Consider the following 13,979-nt stretch of genomic DNA (forward strand, 5'->3'; position numbering starts at 1 on the left):
CACCACCCCACATGCACAACACTAAAGGCTGTTGTCATGGACACAGATTAAGGACAACCTGGCACACAGCTGGTAAACATCTGCTCTTCCAGAATCCGACACAGAGGGAACAAACCTGGTATTTTATGTCATTTTGTTTAATGTGTTTTAAGGTTTTTTTCTAACTTTTTCTTTTTTTTGTTTTTTTTTTAAAGAATGCCAAAGTTTAATTTTACATCTCAATTGATTTTTATACAACGGTGCGAAACCTGCACCCTGGCATAATATCTGAAGTCACCAGGAAGTCAGGTAACATAATGCACTGTGCCATGAACTGGATTTACTTATCATGGATCATTTTAGTTGCATTCAGGGTCTAGGGACAACAACAAAAAAATTACCCCTAATTCGAAAACTCACAGTCCAGAGACACTGACCACTGACCTGCCACATCTGAGATATGAAATATAGACACCAATGAATGGGGGGGTAAGACAAACTCAAATTTTTACGAGTCTTTGTCTGGAGAAGTGGGACAACCTTAGTGGCTTTAAAAGAGAGGACGGCAGGTTTGTGTCTCATTGCTGCCTCTTTGGAACGTCCCGGCTATCCATCAAAGCCTGGACCTTTGCCGAGTGCCTTTTAGTGTATTTATTTAAGGGTGATAATTTATGTGTGATTTTATAGATATGTATTTTTGGTGTAAAAACACATGGGTCAGATGCAGATATGATTGCAGATGTAATCACAACATCCAGCATGGGGGGGGGGGGGGGGGGGGGGTGAATACTAGCAAGTTGTGCATCATTTTAATAGGCACATTACGCACATTATTTTTAACACCACACAGCACACACACACACAGCAACAGAGCAACATGAACAAGCTGACACATTACTTATGTAAAACAGGGAATGGATGAACCCAGGTTTATTAAAATTGCTGCTTATTGTTTGATAAAGGGCGTATATGCATATGCTCATGAGTATAGGAGAACCCATGCATAAGTTGACTAAAAAGAGGAATAAAAAAATCATCTTTTGGAAATTTATCTTATTGCCATCATTTAAAAATGAGAAAGAATCCAAGGCATTAAGATCAATTTCCAAAAGATGATTTTTTTATTCTTTTTAGTCAACTTAAGTCTGGGTTCCTATACTCATGAGCAGCACTATGTGTAAAATGTTTGCCAAAACCACTTCCTGTATGAATTTTAGTCCAAAGCATTGATGCAAGCACTGTAGAACATACCAAAGTCTTTTTACACTAGTGTTTCATGTAGTAGAACAAATCATCTTTTTGCTGTATTGTTAAAAAAAGTACTAATGTAACTTAAGACTGACGTTTGTCATCCTAGCTTTTGATCCAACACGTAACCTCTGTTGATTTTTGCCTGTTAAATAATTTCTTCTTTTAACCTTTTCCAGCTATGGATTCACTGTAATGTCACTCATTATGACCGTTTGTAATTTGAAATCTGTAATTTAGCGGTACCAAAGGATCAAGGTACAACTTGTATTATGTTATTTAAATGACTGTTTTGTTGAAATAAACATTATGGTTATAGAATGGTTGATGCATGCGTGCTACAGTTGACTTTTTTAACTAGACTGTAATGCCTTTACTATTGACTCAGCAATTTATGGTTTTTGAACATTTCAGCGTTTATTTGAACATGATACTGCTGAAAGTCACGGCTTTGGACAAGAAGTTAGATCAAAAAACTACAGTAACTACACAACCTGCTTATTCCAAGACTTTATACAAAAATATAATAAAGTAATCTGAGAATAACCAATGCAGGCACTATTTTACAAATCATCAGCTTTACTGGCTGTAAACGATTTTGCTTAATTATCGACAAGTTTCAAACACTGATCTGAAAACTCGACAAACAGAGGCTCCTGCATGGCGGCCTTCATCGCATCGGCTTTGCTGTCTGCGCTGTCGATGGAGCGCAGTAACTGTCTCAGGTGGGGGTTGCACAGAAGGTCCCGGAGCTCTTTTGACTGACCTGCAGAGAAATGAGAAAACAGGAATTCTATAATTACTTAGGAACTGATTCATGTGGTCATTAGTGTGTTATATGAAGGATGATGGTGATGCTGCGGTGTGAAGAGCAGCCCAAAGGTACTGTCAGATTAATACCTAACAGCTGGAGCCTCTGCAGGGGCACTTTGTCAACAATGTCCTCCTCTTCCTGCAGAAGATCCTCGACAGTCCACGTCTCTGCAAAGACAGGAAAGCAAAAAGTGTGTTTCACACAGGGCATTGGAAAATTGTGAAGGTTGAACAGTGGTGTTTCAATCACTTCATCTCAGCCTGTCTTTGCTGTCACTAAAGTGGGATTAATGCTTCTGTGAGGGCTCTACGCAGAGCTTACGCCATGGCCTAAAGTAAGTGGCCTGACGTTTCTACTTGTGCGCTGGTGTCTGCTTCACTCTAACGTATCCCTTTACGAGCGTGCGAGAGAGTGACGGTGATTAGCTTCAGAGCGAGTACCTGTTCTAGAGGCAGAGTGAGTGTAACAACGCTGTGCTTTCTGACCATGTTTGGAAAGCTGTTGCAGGAAAAGTTAACCCTCTCCGTCTCCTTGATTTCTCGTTTATGTAGAGGGAGAACCCGGAAATGAGTCGGAGGAAACGCAACGCTACCAACCCACGGCTGAGCCGACCAATCACAGTCACTTGTAGTTACAAATTTTGAGACCTACGTACGTACGTATACCTACAGCGTTCATTGAACACAGGACTATAAATTGAGCTTTAATCTAAAGGGACAATTAAATTCAAATTGACAACTTTGGAAGAAGAAATTTATTTTTCCAATACAAGCTTACAGTACAATGTAGTGTATTTCAATCTCTGCATTTAACCCATCCTCAGCATTAGCAGCAGTGGACAGCCACATACAGCGTCCAGGGAACAACTTGGGGTTCAGTGTCTTGCTCAAGGACACTTTGACATGTGGCTCTCTAGCTCAGTGAAATGCACAGCTTGGTGAGATTAGGTTACAGTAGATAGTAGTACACTGGTTACTATCAGTCTAAATACAGTACCTGTTCACAATTTTCATGATCAAATAAAGAGAATACACTCAAATATAATACAAGATGATAAGCACTGTTAACATGAATTTAACTTTCTGATTTTTTTTTAATTACTTTCTCCATGTTGCCCCACTTATTAGAATATATTTGATTTGCGCTCAGGCTGGCTGATATGGACACAATAAACACACACAAAAATAGAATCACAGGACTGATCAGAGAAATAATCCCATACCGGTGTTGAAAGAATCCTTCACTTTAGGCCCAGTGGGTTCAGGCTGCCCGACAGGAAGGCAACTGTCTATGGGCAAACAAAGAATTTTGATTGTGGATGATGAGCAGCGCCCTTGTATTATTAATATGATCGCAGCTCGTCTAAACGGCACATAACTACATCATAAATACTGAGATCAACCTTGTTTACCTTTATGCCTCTTGTAACAGCCAAGTGAACAACTGTAAGAGAAAGAACACAATAATTATATAAAAAAAAGATATACAGTATATATCACATTTTGTTCTAAATACATTGTTTTTAAACTAGTTGAAGCAAGTAGTTACAGTATAAATAAAATATAGCTTTTATAGGTTATATTTTTATGGGTATGTTTAAATATGATTATTCTAAAAAAGGGATTCCACATATTAATAGTAAGTGTTTCTTTAGTTCTAGACATTTTAATGTAATAGTGTATACTATATATACACATACATATATATACACACACACACATATATACATGTATATACATATATACATATACACACATACATATATACACATATATATAAATATACACATATATACACACATATATATATATATATAAACACATATGTGGTTATTACACACATGCTCAGTACCTATACATGCACTAATGAAGAGATGTCAGAGTGGGGGGGGGGGGGGGGGGGGGGGGGGGGGGGGCTGCCCATGGAAGGGCGCCCCGGGCAGTTGGGGGGTTCGGTACCTTGCTCAAGAGCACCTTAGCAGTATATACTAATTTAAAATACTTTAGTCCAAACGGGGACTTGAACCGGCGACCCTCCGGTCCCCAACCTAACTCCTGAGCTACTGACTGAACTACTGCTTCCCCAATCCAACACTTAAAGATTCCAGTGAGTTAAAAATACACATCAATCATACATAAAAAAAAAGAAGACATAAGGTCATTATTTGTTCTTCAGAGTAGCGGTCTATATGACGTCAAAACGCAAATGGGTTTTGTCCTACGTAGGTTGCCGTCCCATGTGGTTGTGTTGTCTAAAATTTGTTTTCCCGTGTAACTTAAGAACATTACTTTAAGTCAGCGGCATGGTCTGTAAATCTGCGCAAAATTCTCGATTCTGAATATTTAGCTACAGGCGTCCCCCATGTGTTGAAATGAACCAGTGTCATGTTCGCTAACGTAACGGGAGTTAAAAGCACTGTAACTAGCTTTAATGTTAGCTCTAAGTAGATAAGGCTACTATTTGAACATTTTTAATAGGCCTACTCTTTTAATTTAGGTTTTACAGACTTAATGTTACTGATGTACCACAACAACAAACAATATATTGCTTTCCATTCTCGAATAACGTTCCGTTTCTTACTTTAGCAAAACAACACGGAAGCTAACGTTAAGGCTAGTTAGCTAGCTAGCTAGCTAGCTATCGTACAGACTTAAAGTTACTTACTATCTTATTTTGCAGGCTGGGCATCTGTATTTCGGTGTTTGTTCGCTGCACACACTGCATATCTGCATCCTGGCCAATATAAGAAAAAAATAATAACGAAGAAATTGGTCAATACCATAGACTGTATATTAATATTAACAGTCTACGGTCAACATTACGCTAGCAACTCCTTCATGTGTGAAGACCACGACGGAACCCGTGACATCGGTTCCGGTGGCGAAACACTTCCTTCAAAATAAAAGCATATAACTTCGCCAATGGTTCAGCCAGTAGTCCGACACTAATTAAACCCAAACACGGGTATGCATGGGAGAGCATCTGGTTCAGCTGAAGAACACCTGCTTAAACGTTTCATTCATCATTGATTTATGTTTTTTTTTCGATCACTGCAGTGTACTTTCTGTAGATACAGATATTTCTTGTCCCTGCGTAGTACTTATCATCTGGTAAAAGGAGATTTGGGAGTCTTAGGGTAAAGGTGGTTTGCAGTCCGTTTCTACAATCAGGTCAAGTGACACCCCAAATAGCTTATATCAGTGAAAATGATCATACAATTTCAAATGCACAAAATGGATGGAATACATTCTGCTTTTAGGGAAACAAAACTGTAACAAACCTGCAATTAACAGAACAAAACCAGTTATATTATATGTGATATATGTTATTTCTGTTTGTATTACATTATGAGTAATATAAATAAGACAATCCAAGCTGGTTTAGTTAACATCATTTTTATTGAAATAAAATATAATATCTTCTGCCCCTGCAGAAATGACTCCATCTACCTGCATATGTTTATCATGCACACACCACTGACCTATAGCCCAACACAAACTATTGTTGCAAAGCTGGAAATTGAAAGCTGTCTCGTGACTGATTACTGGACATGTCCCCGGTGTCCCGGCGTCCATTCTCTGGGTCAAGGGAGGCGGAGAACCTTGGCCATGGTCAGCATCACAAATCCAACTTCCTATCTGTGTGGAAATAAGAATGAAAGGATCATCACAAATCACACCCTGCAGATGTTTTGTATTATTTAATACTCGGCAGATTATTTTCTCAATCATGCCTAATAATGTGGACTATAACTAAAATGTCAGAAAATACTTAAAATATGTTTATTCACTATTTCCCAAAACCTATGTAGACATATTCCACTGGTTTTATTGGACCAACAGCCAAAGAAAAACAACAAATTCTCACATTTGAAAAGCTTGCTGATTAATTGTTTCAGTTTTCAGATATTTTTGTTGTTGTTTTACGATGCTGATATGTTGACAATTAATCCAGTTATATCGGAAAAAAAAGTTTCAGATCTGTCAATGTTGCACCTGTGCACAAATGGAGTCTTGTTGAATTTTATGATGATAAAAATAAATAAAATAATAATAAAACAAAAACACGCAAAAAAAAAGAAAAAGGTAAATGCTTGATGCATGCCTCTACCTATGATTTAACTGACATCATAGGTGGAAAACAAAGCCAACTCTAATTTTCAAGTTATAACTATAACTCCTGACTGTTACGTCGTTGACCTTAATATTTATGGGAGTAATTATGCTATGTAGTTATGTAAATACCCAGTAGGAGGTCCTTATTTTCCATCACAAAGGCAGTGTTGTGAATAAATCCTATTTTCAGAATCGAAATGACAGAGTTGGATACGGCTACTACTATTTTAGCTCACTCAGTAAGTGCGCTCGACCCATGATGGCTGAGTCCTGCAGCGGCACGGGTTCGAATCCAGTCTGCGGCCTTTGTTTCGCCTCGTCCCCCATCTCTCCCTCTCTCTCTCTCTCTTTCCCCCACTTCACATCTGTTAACTATGTACCTAATAAAGGGGATAAACCCTCCCTCAAAAGAAATGACACATTGTTACCCGTAAATATGGAGGAAAAGCCATCAAGCCGACGAGCTCTTGGTTCTCCTGCGTTTCATTTCGCTGTTGTGGTATTTTTCTGCGATCTTCCTCTCGTGTCCAGCGGGGGAATGGCGGTTTGTGTTCAGCTCGATTTCTCTCTTGGATCTCCCTTTGCCACAAGCATGACACGAGTATTCCAGCATATTATAATAGTCATATTGATCGTAATGGGCTTCCTCGAAAGAAAGGAATCTTTCCATGTCTGTGGCCATTTGGAGACGGAACGCAGCCGAGTCTGAGAGCGAGTACACAGATGAAGTCACCAGCTGTGTTTATGTACATGGAGTCACGTGACTTTCCCCCCCGAATGGGCTAAATATTTATGAACTATATGCTTTCATATTGTGCTGGTTGTATTTTGCTATTTATTGTTAGTTCGATCAATGTTACTTCCCTGTGTGGACCTTTATTTTTGTCCCCATGTTCAAAGATTGAATGTTGTGTGTGTGTGTGTGTGTGTGTGTGTGTGTGCGTGTGTGTGTGTGTGTGTGTGGGTGTGAGGGGGGCCGGGGGGGGGGGGGAGTGTGTTATAAACAACAAATATCAAATCAATGTTGGACATTAAAATGCCTGTAGCCTATGTTTAACCCTCCTGTTGTCCTCGGGTCAAATTGGACCCCTTTTAACAATGTCTATATCAGAAATATTGTTTTTAACCAAATTACCACAAAAAATGGAGGGGTGGGTTCAATGCAACACTCTTTGCAAATACATTCACTTTTATTAAATTTCGGGTGAAAATTAAAATCTTTTCAAATCCGCATCCTGACCAAACTCAACATACGTTTCCCTGATCTTAACCAGTAGTCAAAATAATTCATAATTTCTGCTTTATTAACTCAAATTTTAGGTATAATTCTATACAAATGAGGGTATTGACCATGAATTCCAGAAAGTAGTGTAAAACTAGTGGTAGTAGAGTGGTGGTAGTGAAATAAAATTAATAAACAATAGATAAAATACATAAATAATGTAAAATGCTTAATGAAAAAAAGGGTACAAATAAATAAATAAATAAGGGTTAATCTTTTTGACCCGGGAGGACAACACAAGGGTTAAGGAGCCTAAGTGATTGAAATGAGTTTTGGGTATGAAAATAAATTTCTAAGGAAGTTATGATAATAATTTACGGTGTAATGATAGTGATGACTAGACATCAGTGCACAGAACATAAAGAACATGCATGCAACTGTTACTATTATATGATGTAAAAAATGTAACACTGTGCGTTGTTAGAAACCAATGCATGGCCCGATGATTTGCATTTTAGATTATTAAAATACGTCCGCATGGAAAGAAGTATTGAGGGTTCCTGTACTCAAGGGCCCCGCCCCTGACGGTGGGGCACGTCCTCCTGACGCTGATCCACGTCGCAGCCCTGTCTCAGGCGAACTGGCTGCGTATGTATGCGTGTCTCCAGCTAGGCCAGAGAGTGATGGCGGCGCCCGTCCTGAGAGTGTCCACCCCTCGGTGGGAAAGAATAGCTAGGCTTCTTGTTTGCGTGTTAGGCATACTGTTGTCTCTGTACGCCTTTCACGTCGAGAGGGAAAAGGCTCGGGATGCGAGTTACAAGGCTATGTGCGACGTCAGCAGCTCCATCAGCTGTTCAAAAGTGTTCACCTCAAGGTAATTTGAATTCAGCAAAGAGCGCTCAATGAAGCTGCTATTGTGGTAATCTGGGAAGGGCTGTCTAATGCTCTCAGCTAGCATGTGCCGGCTGCCCGCTACCGCTAAGGCTAACTTCACATTATAACTGCCGGCGTGTTGCAAGCTGGCTACTAGTTAAATAACCTGTGTGGAATAAGTTCACTTTAACTTCTCATTTAATAGGCACATCATTAGCTGTCTAGCTCGATGAAGCTAACTTTGCTAACTGTTAGCTAACGCAACCCATCCATTTGTTAAGGTTATAGCTACTTCTTAGCCACTTAGCTATCAACAGTGAGCCGTCAGCATTGTTGAATTTAATCAATGATAGTTGACGGTAATGCTAACCGGTTGTACGGATACTCTGTGTATGAAAGGCTAACACATCTGTAACACTAACTTTAGCACAAAAGTTGACTGTCGCTTATTCAGACTAACGTTATGACTAACGTTACTGTTGCATGTGTGTTGTTGCTGGACGAGTCCATTCATTCCGCCTGTCAAAACAAGGACTTCTGGTGGTTAACTTATTTAGCTAATGTCAATACGTTCGGGTAACTTGAACCTGTAACCTACTACCTACTGTCACGCTGCTGTCATTAGCTGCCATGCTAATGTCACCGGGCGGCTAACAGTCAGTCCAAGGGGTTCCATCCCACGCCCAGTACAGTGCTCAGAACTGCTCCAGAGGTCAGTGGAGGGGACTGTAACAACGTTACCATAAAGTTTCAGTCACGTTGTATCGTTGTTACACAGATAGCTAACAGATAAAGCTGCGTTTTTGCTGTCCTTTGGAAATTAATCCAAGTTGGTTTCATTCACAAAGAATAGTTTGCAAAAAGTCAAGTCAATCGGGATAACACCCCATTACAGTCTTTAGATCACAATTGTGTAAAATCAACTCTGTCAAGTTGCCATACCAGCTTAACTGTTTGCTACTACACATGACTCAAGTGAACTCCACCTATTGACTCCCATTGATTGAAGATCTTTGCAGACCTTGAGCAAATGCTCACAGCATGACTGGAATGCAATCTGTCTAGGACCTATTACATATTTGTAAGATGAGTGAGGGAATTCACTGTCTGAGAGGGTTGAAGACAGAGTTGTGTCTTTGAGGAGTACCCAAGCAGACAGGATCACGTTCACTACCTTGCACGTGTTTGACTTAATGCATTCTTGTTTGTAGCCCTGCAGAGCAGACACACCGTTTCAGACTATGTGAAAAAGCGTAATAGGTTAACTGAACATTCCCTCTGAGTCAAAGTTACTGTTTTTAACTCAGCATAATGACCGCACACCTATCTTATCTTTTATTGTGCTGGATGTTGTGGTTTTCCATGAAACAAATCCATCAGCACACAAATAATGTGACAAACTTAAAGGAAGATTTCCCTGTTTGTTGAAATAGGGTTTATCACGGTCTCCCCTAGCTGGAGATAGGGGGGCCAACGCATTTTCTGTCTCTGCACGCATTGTTTAAGTCGCCGGTTGCATATTTACTGTGTGTGTGGGTGGACACACCTTCTCATTCAATGCTTTTCCTTTTATTTTCATGACTATTTACATTGTAGATTCTCACTGAAAGCATCAAAACTACGAATGAACACGTGGAATTATGTACTTAACGAAAAAGTGTGAAATAGCTGAAAATATGTCTTATATTCTGGTTTCTTCAAAGTAGCCCTCCTTTGCTCTGCTTTAAACACTCTTGGCATTCTCTTGATGAGCTTCAAGAGGTAGTCACCTGAAATGGTTTCCCAACAGTCTTGAAAGCGTTCCCAGAATGCCCAGCACTTGTCGGCCCTTTTTGCCATCACTCTGCGGTCCAGCTCTCCCCAAACCATCTCGATTGGGTTCAGGTCCGGTGATTGTGCAGGCGCAGCACTCATCACTCTCCTTCTTGGTCAAATAGCCCCTACACAGCCTGGAGGTGTGTTTGGGGTCATTGTCCTGTTGAAAAATAAGTGATGGTCCAACTAAACGCAAACTGGATGGATGGCGCGCCGCTGCAGGATTCTGTGGTAGCCAATATAGCACAAAAGTTGACGGTCGCTTATTCAGACTAACGTTATGCCTAACGTGTGTGTGGTGTGTGGTGTGTGGTGTGTGTTGGGGGGAATCACCAGGCGCCTCCTAATATGATATCATCACGATACTTATGCCACGATACGATATTATTGTGATTTTAAACATATTGTGCAATGTATTGCAATTCATAACCTTTTTTTGAACTTCTAATTTTTCCCAATTTCAAATGCTGTCCCCAAAAAGAAACTTTGTCAACATCTGTTTCATCCAAACAATAAATTTCTCCGTTTGTTCATATCACTTCAATTTTATTGCTGCAAAATGGGACAAACTGACCAACACATATAATCTACAGTATACATATAATAATAGAGTGTGTGTGTGTGTGTGTGTGTGTGTGTGTGTGTGTGTGTGTGTGTGTGTGTGTGTGTGTGTGTGTGTGTGTGTGTGTGTGTGTGTGTGTGTGTGTGTGTGTGTGTGTGTGTGTGTGTGTGTGTGTGTGTGTGTGTGTGTGTGTGTGTGTGTGTGTGTGTGTGTGTGTGGACACTGAATAACATCAAAAGGTCTGATAAATAAAGTGAATAAAAATACAAACTTAAGATATTGTTTTGCTGGCTCACTTTTACTCACACCATGCTAACCGGCAAGATAGGAATCCATTCACTATGCTAAGCTAACTGACTTAATGCAAAAATGCCTTGTGTTCTGAATGAAAAGATCAAGTTTAAATAGGAAAAGTATTAAGGCATGGTTTTATTTATTTATTATTTTTTTTTTTTTTACTGTTGATGCTGTTTTTTTAAGTTCAATAAATGCAACATCTTCCCAGAAGTCAATGGGTAATCATGTTAAATTATCGTGGTTTCAACATTGACCGAAATAATCAGAATTATATTTTTTCCCATAATCGAGCAGCCCTAAATTAGGGAGACTTTTAGTGTTGCTTCTCTTGAGACGGTACTAATAACGGAATTGCCCTTTACCGGCTCTCATCGGTCACGCCCACCGACGGATTTGGTGGGACAACCCGACCTAGATGGCGCTACTCAAGTCATGTCAATGTCCATTGCAGTAGCATGCCACGACGCCATGCTACGCCCTGCACTGCTACTACTACTATTAGGTCTAGTCATACTTTTAATATCTTTATTGGTCATATGATTGCCTCTGTTCATCATAACAATGCTATACTTATTATTGATCATATTTCACCATCAGTGTCTCTGTGTCCCAAGCGGCAGATGGCCGCCCACCAAGACCCAGGGTCTGTCGGAGGGTCTGACCGGAAAACAGGAAGTTTTTCCTCCCAGCTTAATGCACTTGCTCTTGGGGGGGATTGTTAGGTCTCTGTAAATTATAGAGTGTGGTCTAGACCTACTCTATCTGTAAAGTGTCCTAAGAGAACTCCTGTTGTGATTTGCCATTATAAAAAAAATAAAATAACTGAATTAAAGAAATTATTTTTGTCTTGCAACACTTGTTTTCTTTAATTACAGTGTAACTCTCAGCAACTTTTTGGGAATATACCCAAGTCAAACTTTCTTTTAAAAGCATAATTAGGATGGAAACGCCACTTTTAAGATTTACTGTATTCTTGTTTTTGGTCAGATGTTCTTTTAAATGGCAGAGCTAGGGTTGCTACTATGATAGCATCAACATCACTATTTTAAATCACCAAGAAGGCGCGACACAACATGAGACTTTGCTCCAAGTATCACCAGGGACTCTACAACTCTCCTAAACGTGACTTTCTGATCACTGCCTAAGTTACTCTCTTATTTGTTATAAGAAATAAATGTGCAAGATTCTACATCTGCAATACATTGAAATATTCAATCCTATTAATGGTTAAAAAGTAGGAGAGTTAAAGAATAGCTATCCTTGTTGCATGATAAAATAACACACTCACTACTAATTAAATATTATGGTTATCCAATAATCACACCGCATTATACAGAAACATATTTCAATTTAATGTGTGGTATTTCAGCTCTGTTTAACAACGTCATTGTTTGTCGTCATGCATTTAATTTTTTTGCGATTTTAAATGTGTTGAACAGACTTGTTCGGGACCGTCGCATCACTCGTTTTGGACTCTTGGTCGGACAAAACGACATTTGGAAGCGGCACCTCAGGCTTTTAAAAAGGGTTGTTTTGTGACTTTTCCCTTTAATAGTGACAGTGGATAGACATGAAAGGGGGAGAGAGATGGGGGATGACAGGCAGCAAAGGGGCCGCAGGACTCACCCTACATGGGGCACGCACTGTTACTGTGGGGTGGGGGGGGCAGAAGCCGCCTCTGTTTTGTGACTTTCTGTAGACAAAACAAAATCTGCAGATTAATCGCTAATGTAAATAATGCTTTGCTGCAGCTGCTGTTCACCAAACACTAAAATAGTTTTCTGTAAATCATAATTTGCTTGTCCTAAAAACCCCAAAAAGCAAACCCTACCCAGCCGAAACCTGACCTGGGTTTAATTGCTGTATACGGTTTTCTTTTCATCCCATCTGGACTCGTTTACTTTGACTCCGCTGTGATCAGTGATTGGTTAGTTTCTGTACCCCTCAAGTAAAGTTGTAATTCCCTTCTTTGCTGCTGTTTTTGTGTGGTCTAGGTGGGGTCGAGGATTTGGACTCTTAGGTTCAATTTTTGGAAATGACAGTGCACTGAACCAACCCAACAGTGTCTACGGGATTGTCTTCTATGCCTTTCAGCTCCTACTAGGTAAGCTGTTATTTTATTCCCAGTAATCTGTTGGTATTGTCAGATCTCCCTAGCCGTTACACCAGCAACCAATACTGACTCAAGACTCTGCCTTGCTCTGTCATTGCTCTATTTCCCAAAACCTCACATGACATGAGGCTCATACCTTTTGAAGCTGACCTGACTGAACTGGAATACATATTTTATGTCTTTTGGCCTTTATTCCAAATTAATTTCTACTTATACCTCTTTCACACCAATGAACCGGGTCGGACCATCAAACACTCAACAGATGGTATTGTGGACCCTCAGTTTCTCCTCCGTTGCGTTTCATTCATTGCAGGTGCAGCAGTAAACCAGGAAGTATACTCCAGTATCTATTCATGAGTTATTAGGTTTATCTCCTAAGTAATCTTTTCACGCCCATTTCTAAAAACCTTCAGGAATGTATAAACACTCCTGTAAGTGTGTCCTTCTGATCCCTGCCTAAGTTACTATCTAATTTGTTGCAAGAATTAAACATGCAAGATTCTATTAATTTGTACTAATATTACTTCATAATTTGTCCCGCCCAGCCCAGTATTTAGCGACCCGGGTCATTGGTGTGAAAGTTTTTTCTTTTTATTTTCTTTTTTAGCTATGTTAGGATTTATTTGTGACAGGTCAGCTTAGACATGAAAAGGAACGGGGGGTGGGGGGGGGAGAGAATGACCATGAAAGGTGAAGGGGGCCCACAGGTCGGATTGAACCGTGGGCCGCGCCATAAGGACTCAGCCTCTGTATCTGGGCGTGGACTGGACCAGGTGGCTGAGCTCCCCATTGCCCGGAAGAATAAGCGCGGTGATCAGCTGACTGACGCGTGTTCATAACAGACAGCTGCTTGATGCTTTTATGCCAGTGTAATATGCGCGGACAGTTCGTTTTTTCCATCTGTGTTTCCTTATAGGTGTGTGTGGTCCCCACCCTCCATC

General features: G+C 40.1%; 3 protein-coding genes and 1 long non-coding RNA gene across 5 annotated transcripts in view; 2 read left to right on the plus strand and 2 right to left on the minus strand.

Moving 5' to 3' along the window:
• The window catches only part of myo19 (myosin XIX), a 33,959-nt gene extending 33,596 nt beyond the window's left edge, over positions 1-363 (plus strand). The window contains exon 24 of the mRNA XM_032533816.1: positions 1-363. This exon is cut by the window's left edge and continues 136 nt beyond it. The gene's annotated coding sequence lies outside the window, so the exon portion shown is untranslated.
• Positions 1-13,979, minus strand: part of LOC116700536 (uncharacterized) — a 23,140-nt gene that overhangs the window by 2,507 nt on the left and 6,654 nt on the right. Inside the window, exon 2 of the long non-coding RNA XR_004334678.1 lies at positions 5,116-5,123. This is a non-coding gene — a long non-coding RNA (uncharacterized LOC116700536). The remainder of the gene's footprint in view (positions 1-5,115; positions 5,124-13,979) is intronic.
• znhit3 (zinc finger, HIT-type containing 3) lies at positions 1,267-4,944 on the minus strand. 2 transcript variants are annotated; one of them, XM_032533822.1, is made up of 6 exons: positions 4,861-4,904; positions 4,706-4,820; positions 3,453-3,484; positions 3,264-3,329; positions 2,128-2,208; positions 1,267-1,993 (listed from the first exon to the last, which is right to left on the minus strand). In XM_032533822.1, exons 2-6 carry the CDS (start codon positions 4,771-4,773, stop codon positions 1,830-1,832), a joined length of 411 nt encoding a protein of 136 aa, XP_032389713.1. In that variant the 5' UTR covers positions 4,774-4,820; positions 4,861-4,904; the 3' UTR covers positions 1,267-1,829. The 2 variants fall into 2 exon arrangements, with proteins under 2 accessions (XP_032389713.1, XP_032389712.1); XM_032533821.1 differs by having other exon boundaries at positions 4,706-4,944.
• vkorc1l1 (vitamin K epoxide reductase complex, subunit 1-like 1) overlaps positions 7,962-13,979 on the plus strand; it is a 9,825-nt gene continuing 3,807 nt past the window's right edge. The window contains exons 1-2 of the mRNA XM_032533820.1: positions 7,962-8,252; positions 12,920-13,029. Coding sequence (XP_032389711.1) covers positions 8,029-8,252; positions 12,920-13,029 — 334 coding nt within the window. The 5' untranslated portion in view covers positions 7,962-8,028. The remainder of the gene's footprint in view (positions 8,253-12,919; positions 13,030-13,979) is intronic.

The sequence above is a fragment of the Etheostoma spectabile genome, chromosome 13 (assembly GCF_008692095.1).
Source record: "Etheostoma spectabile isolate EspeVRDwgs_2016 chromosome 13, UIUC_Espe_1.0, whole genome shotgun sequence".
Lineage (NCBI taxonomy): Eukaryota > Metazoa > Chordata > Actinopteri > Perciformes > Percidae > Etheostoma > Etheostoma spectabile.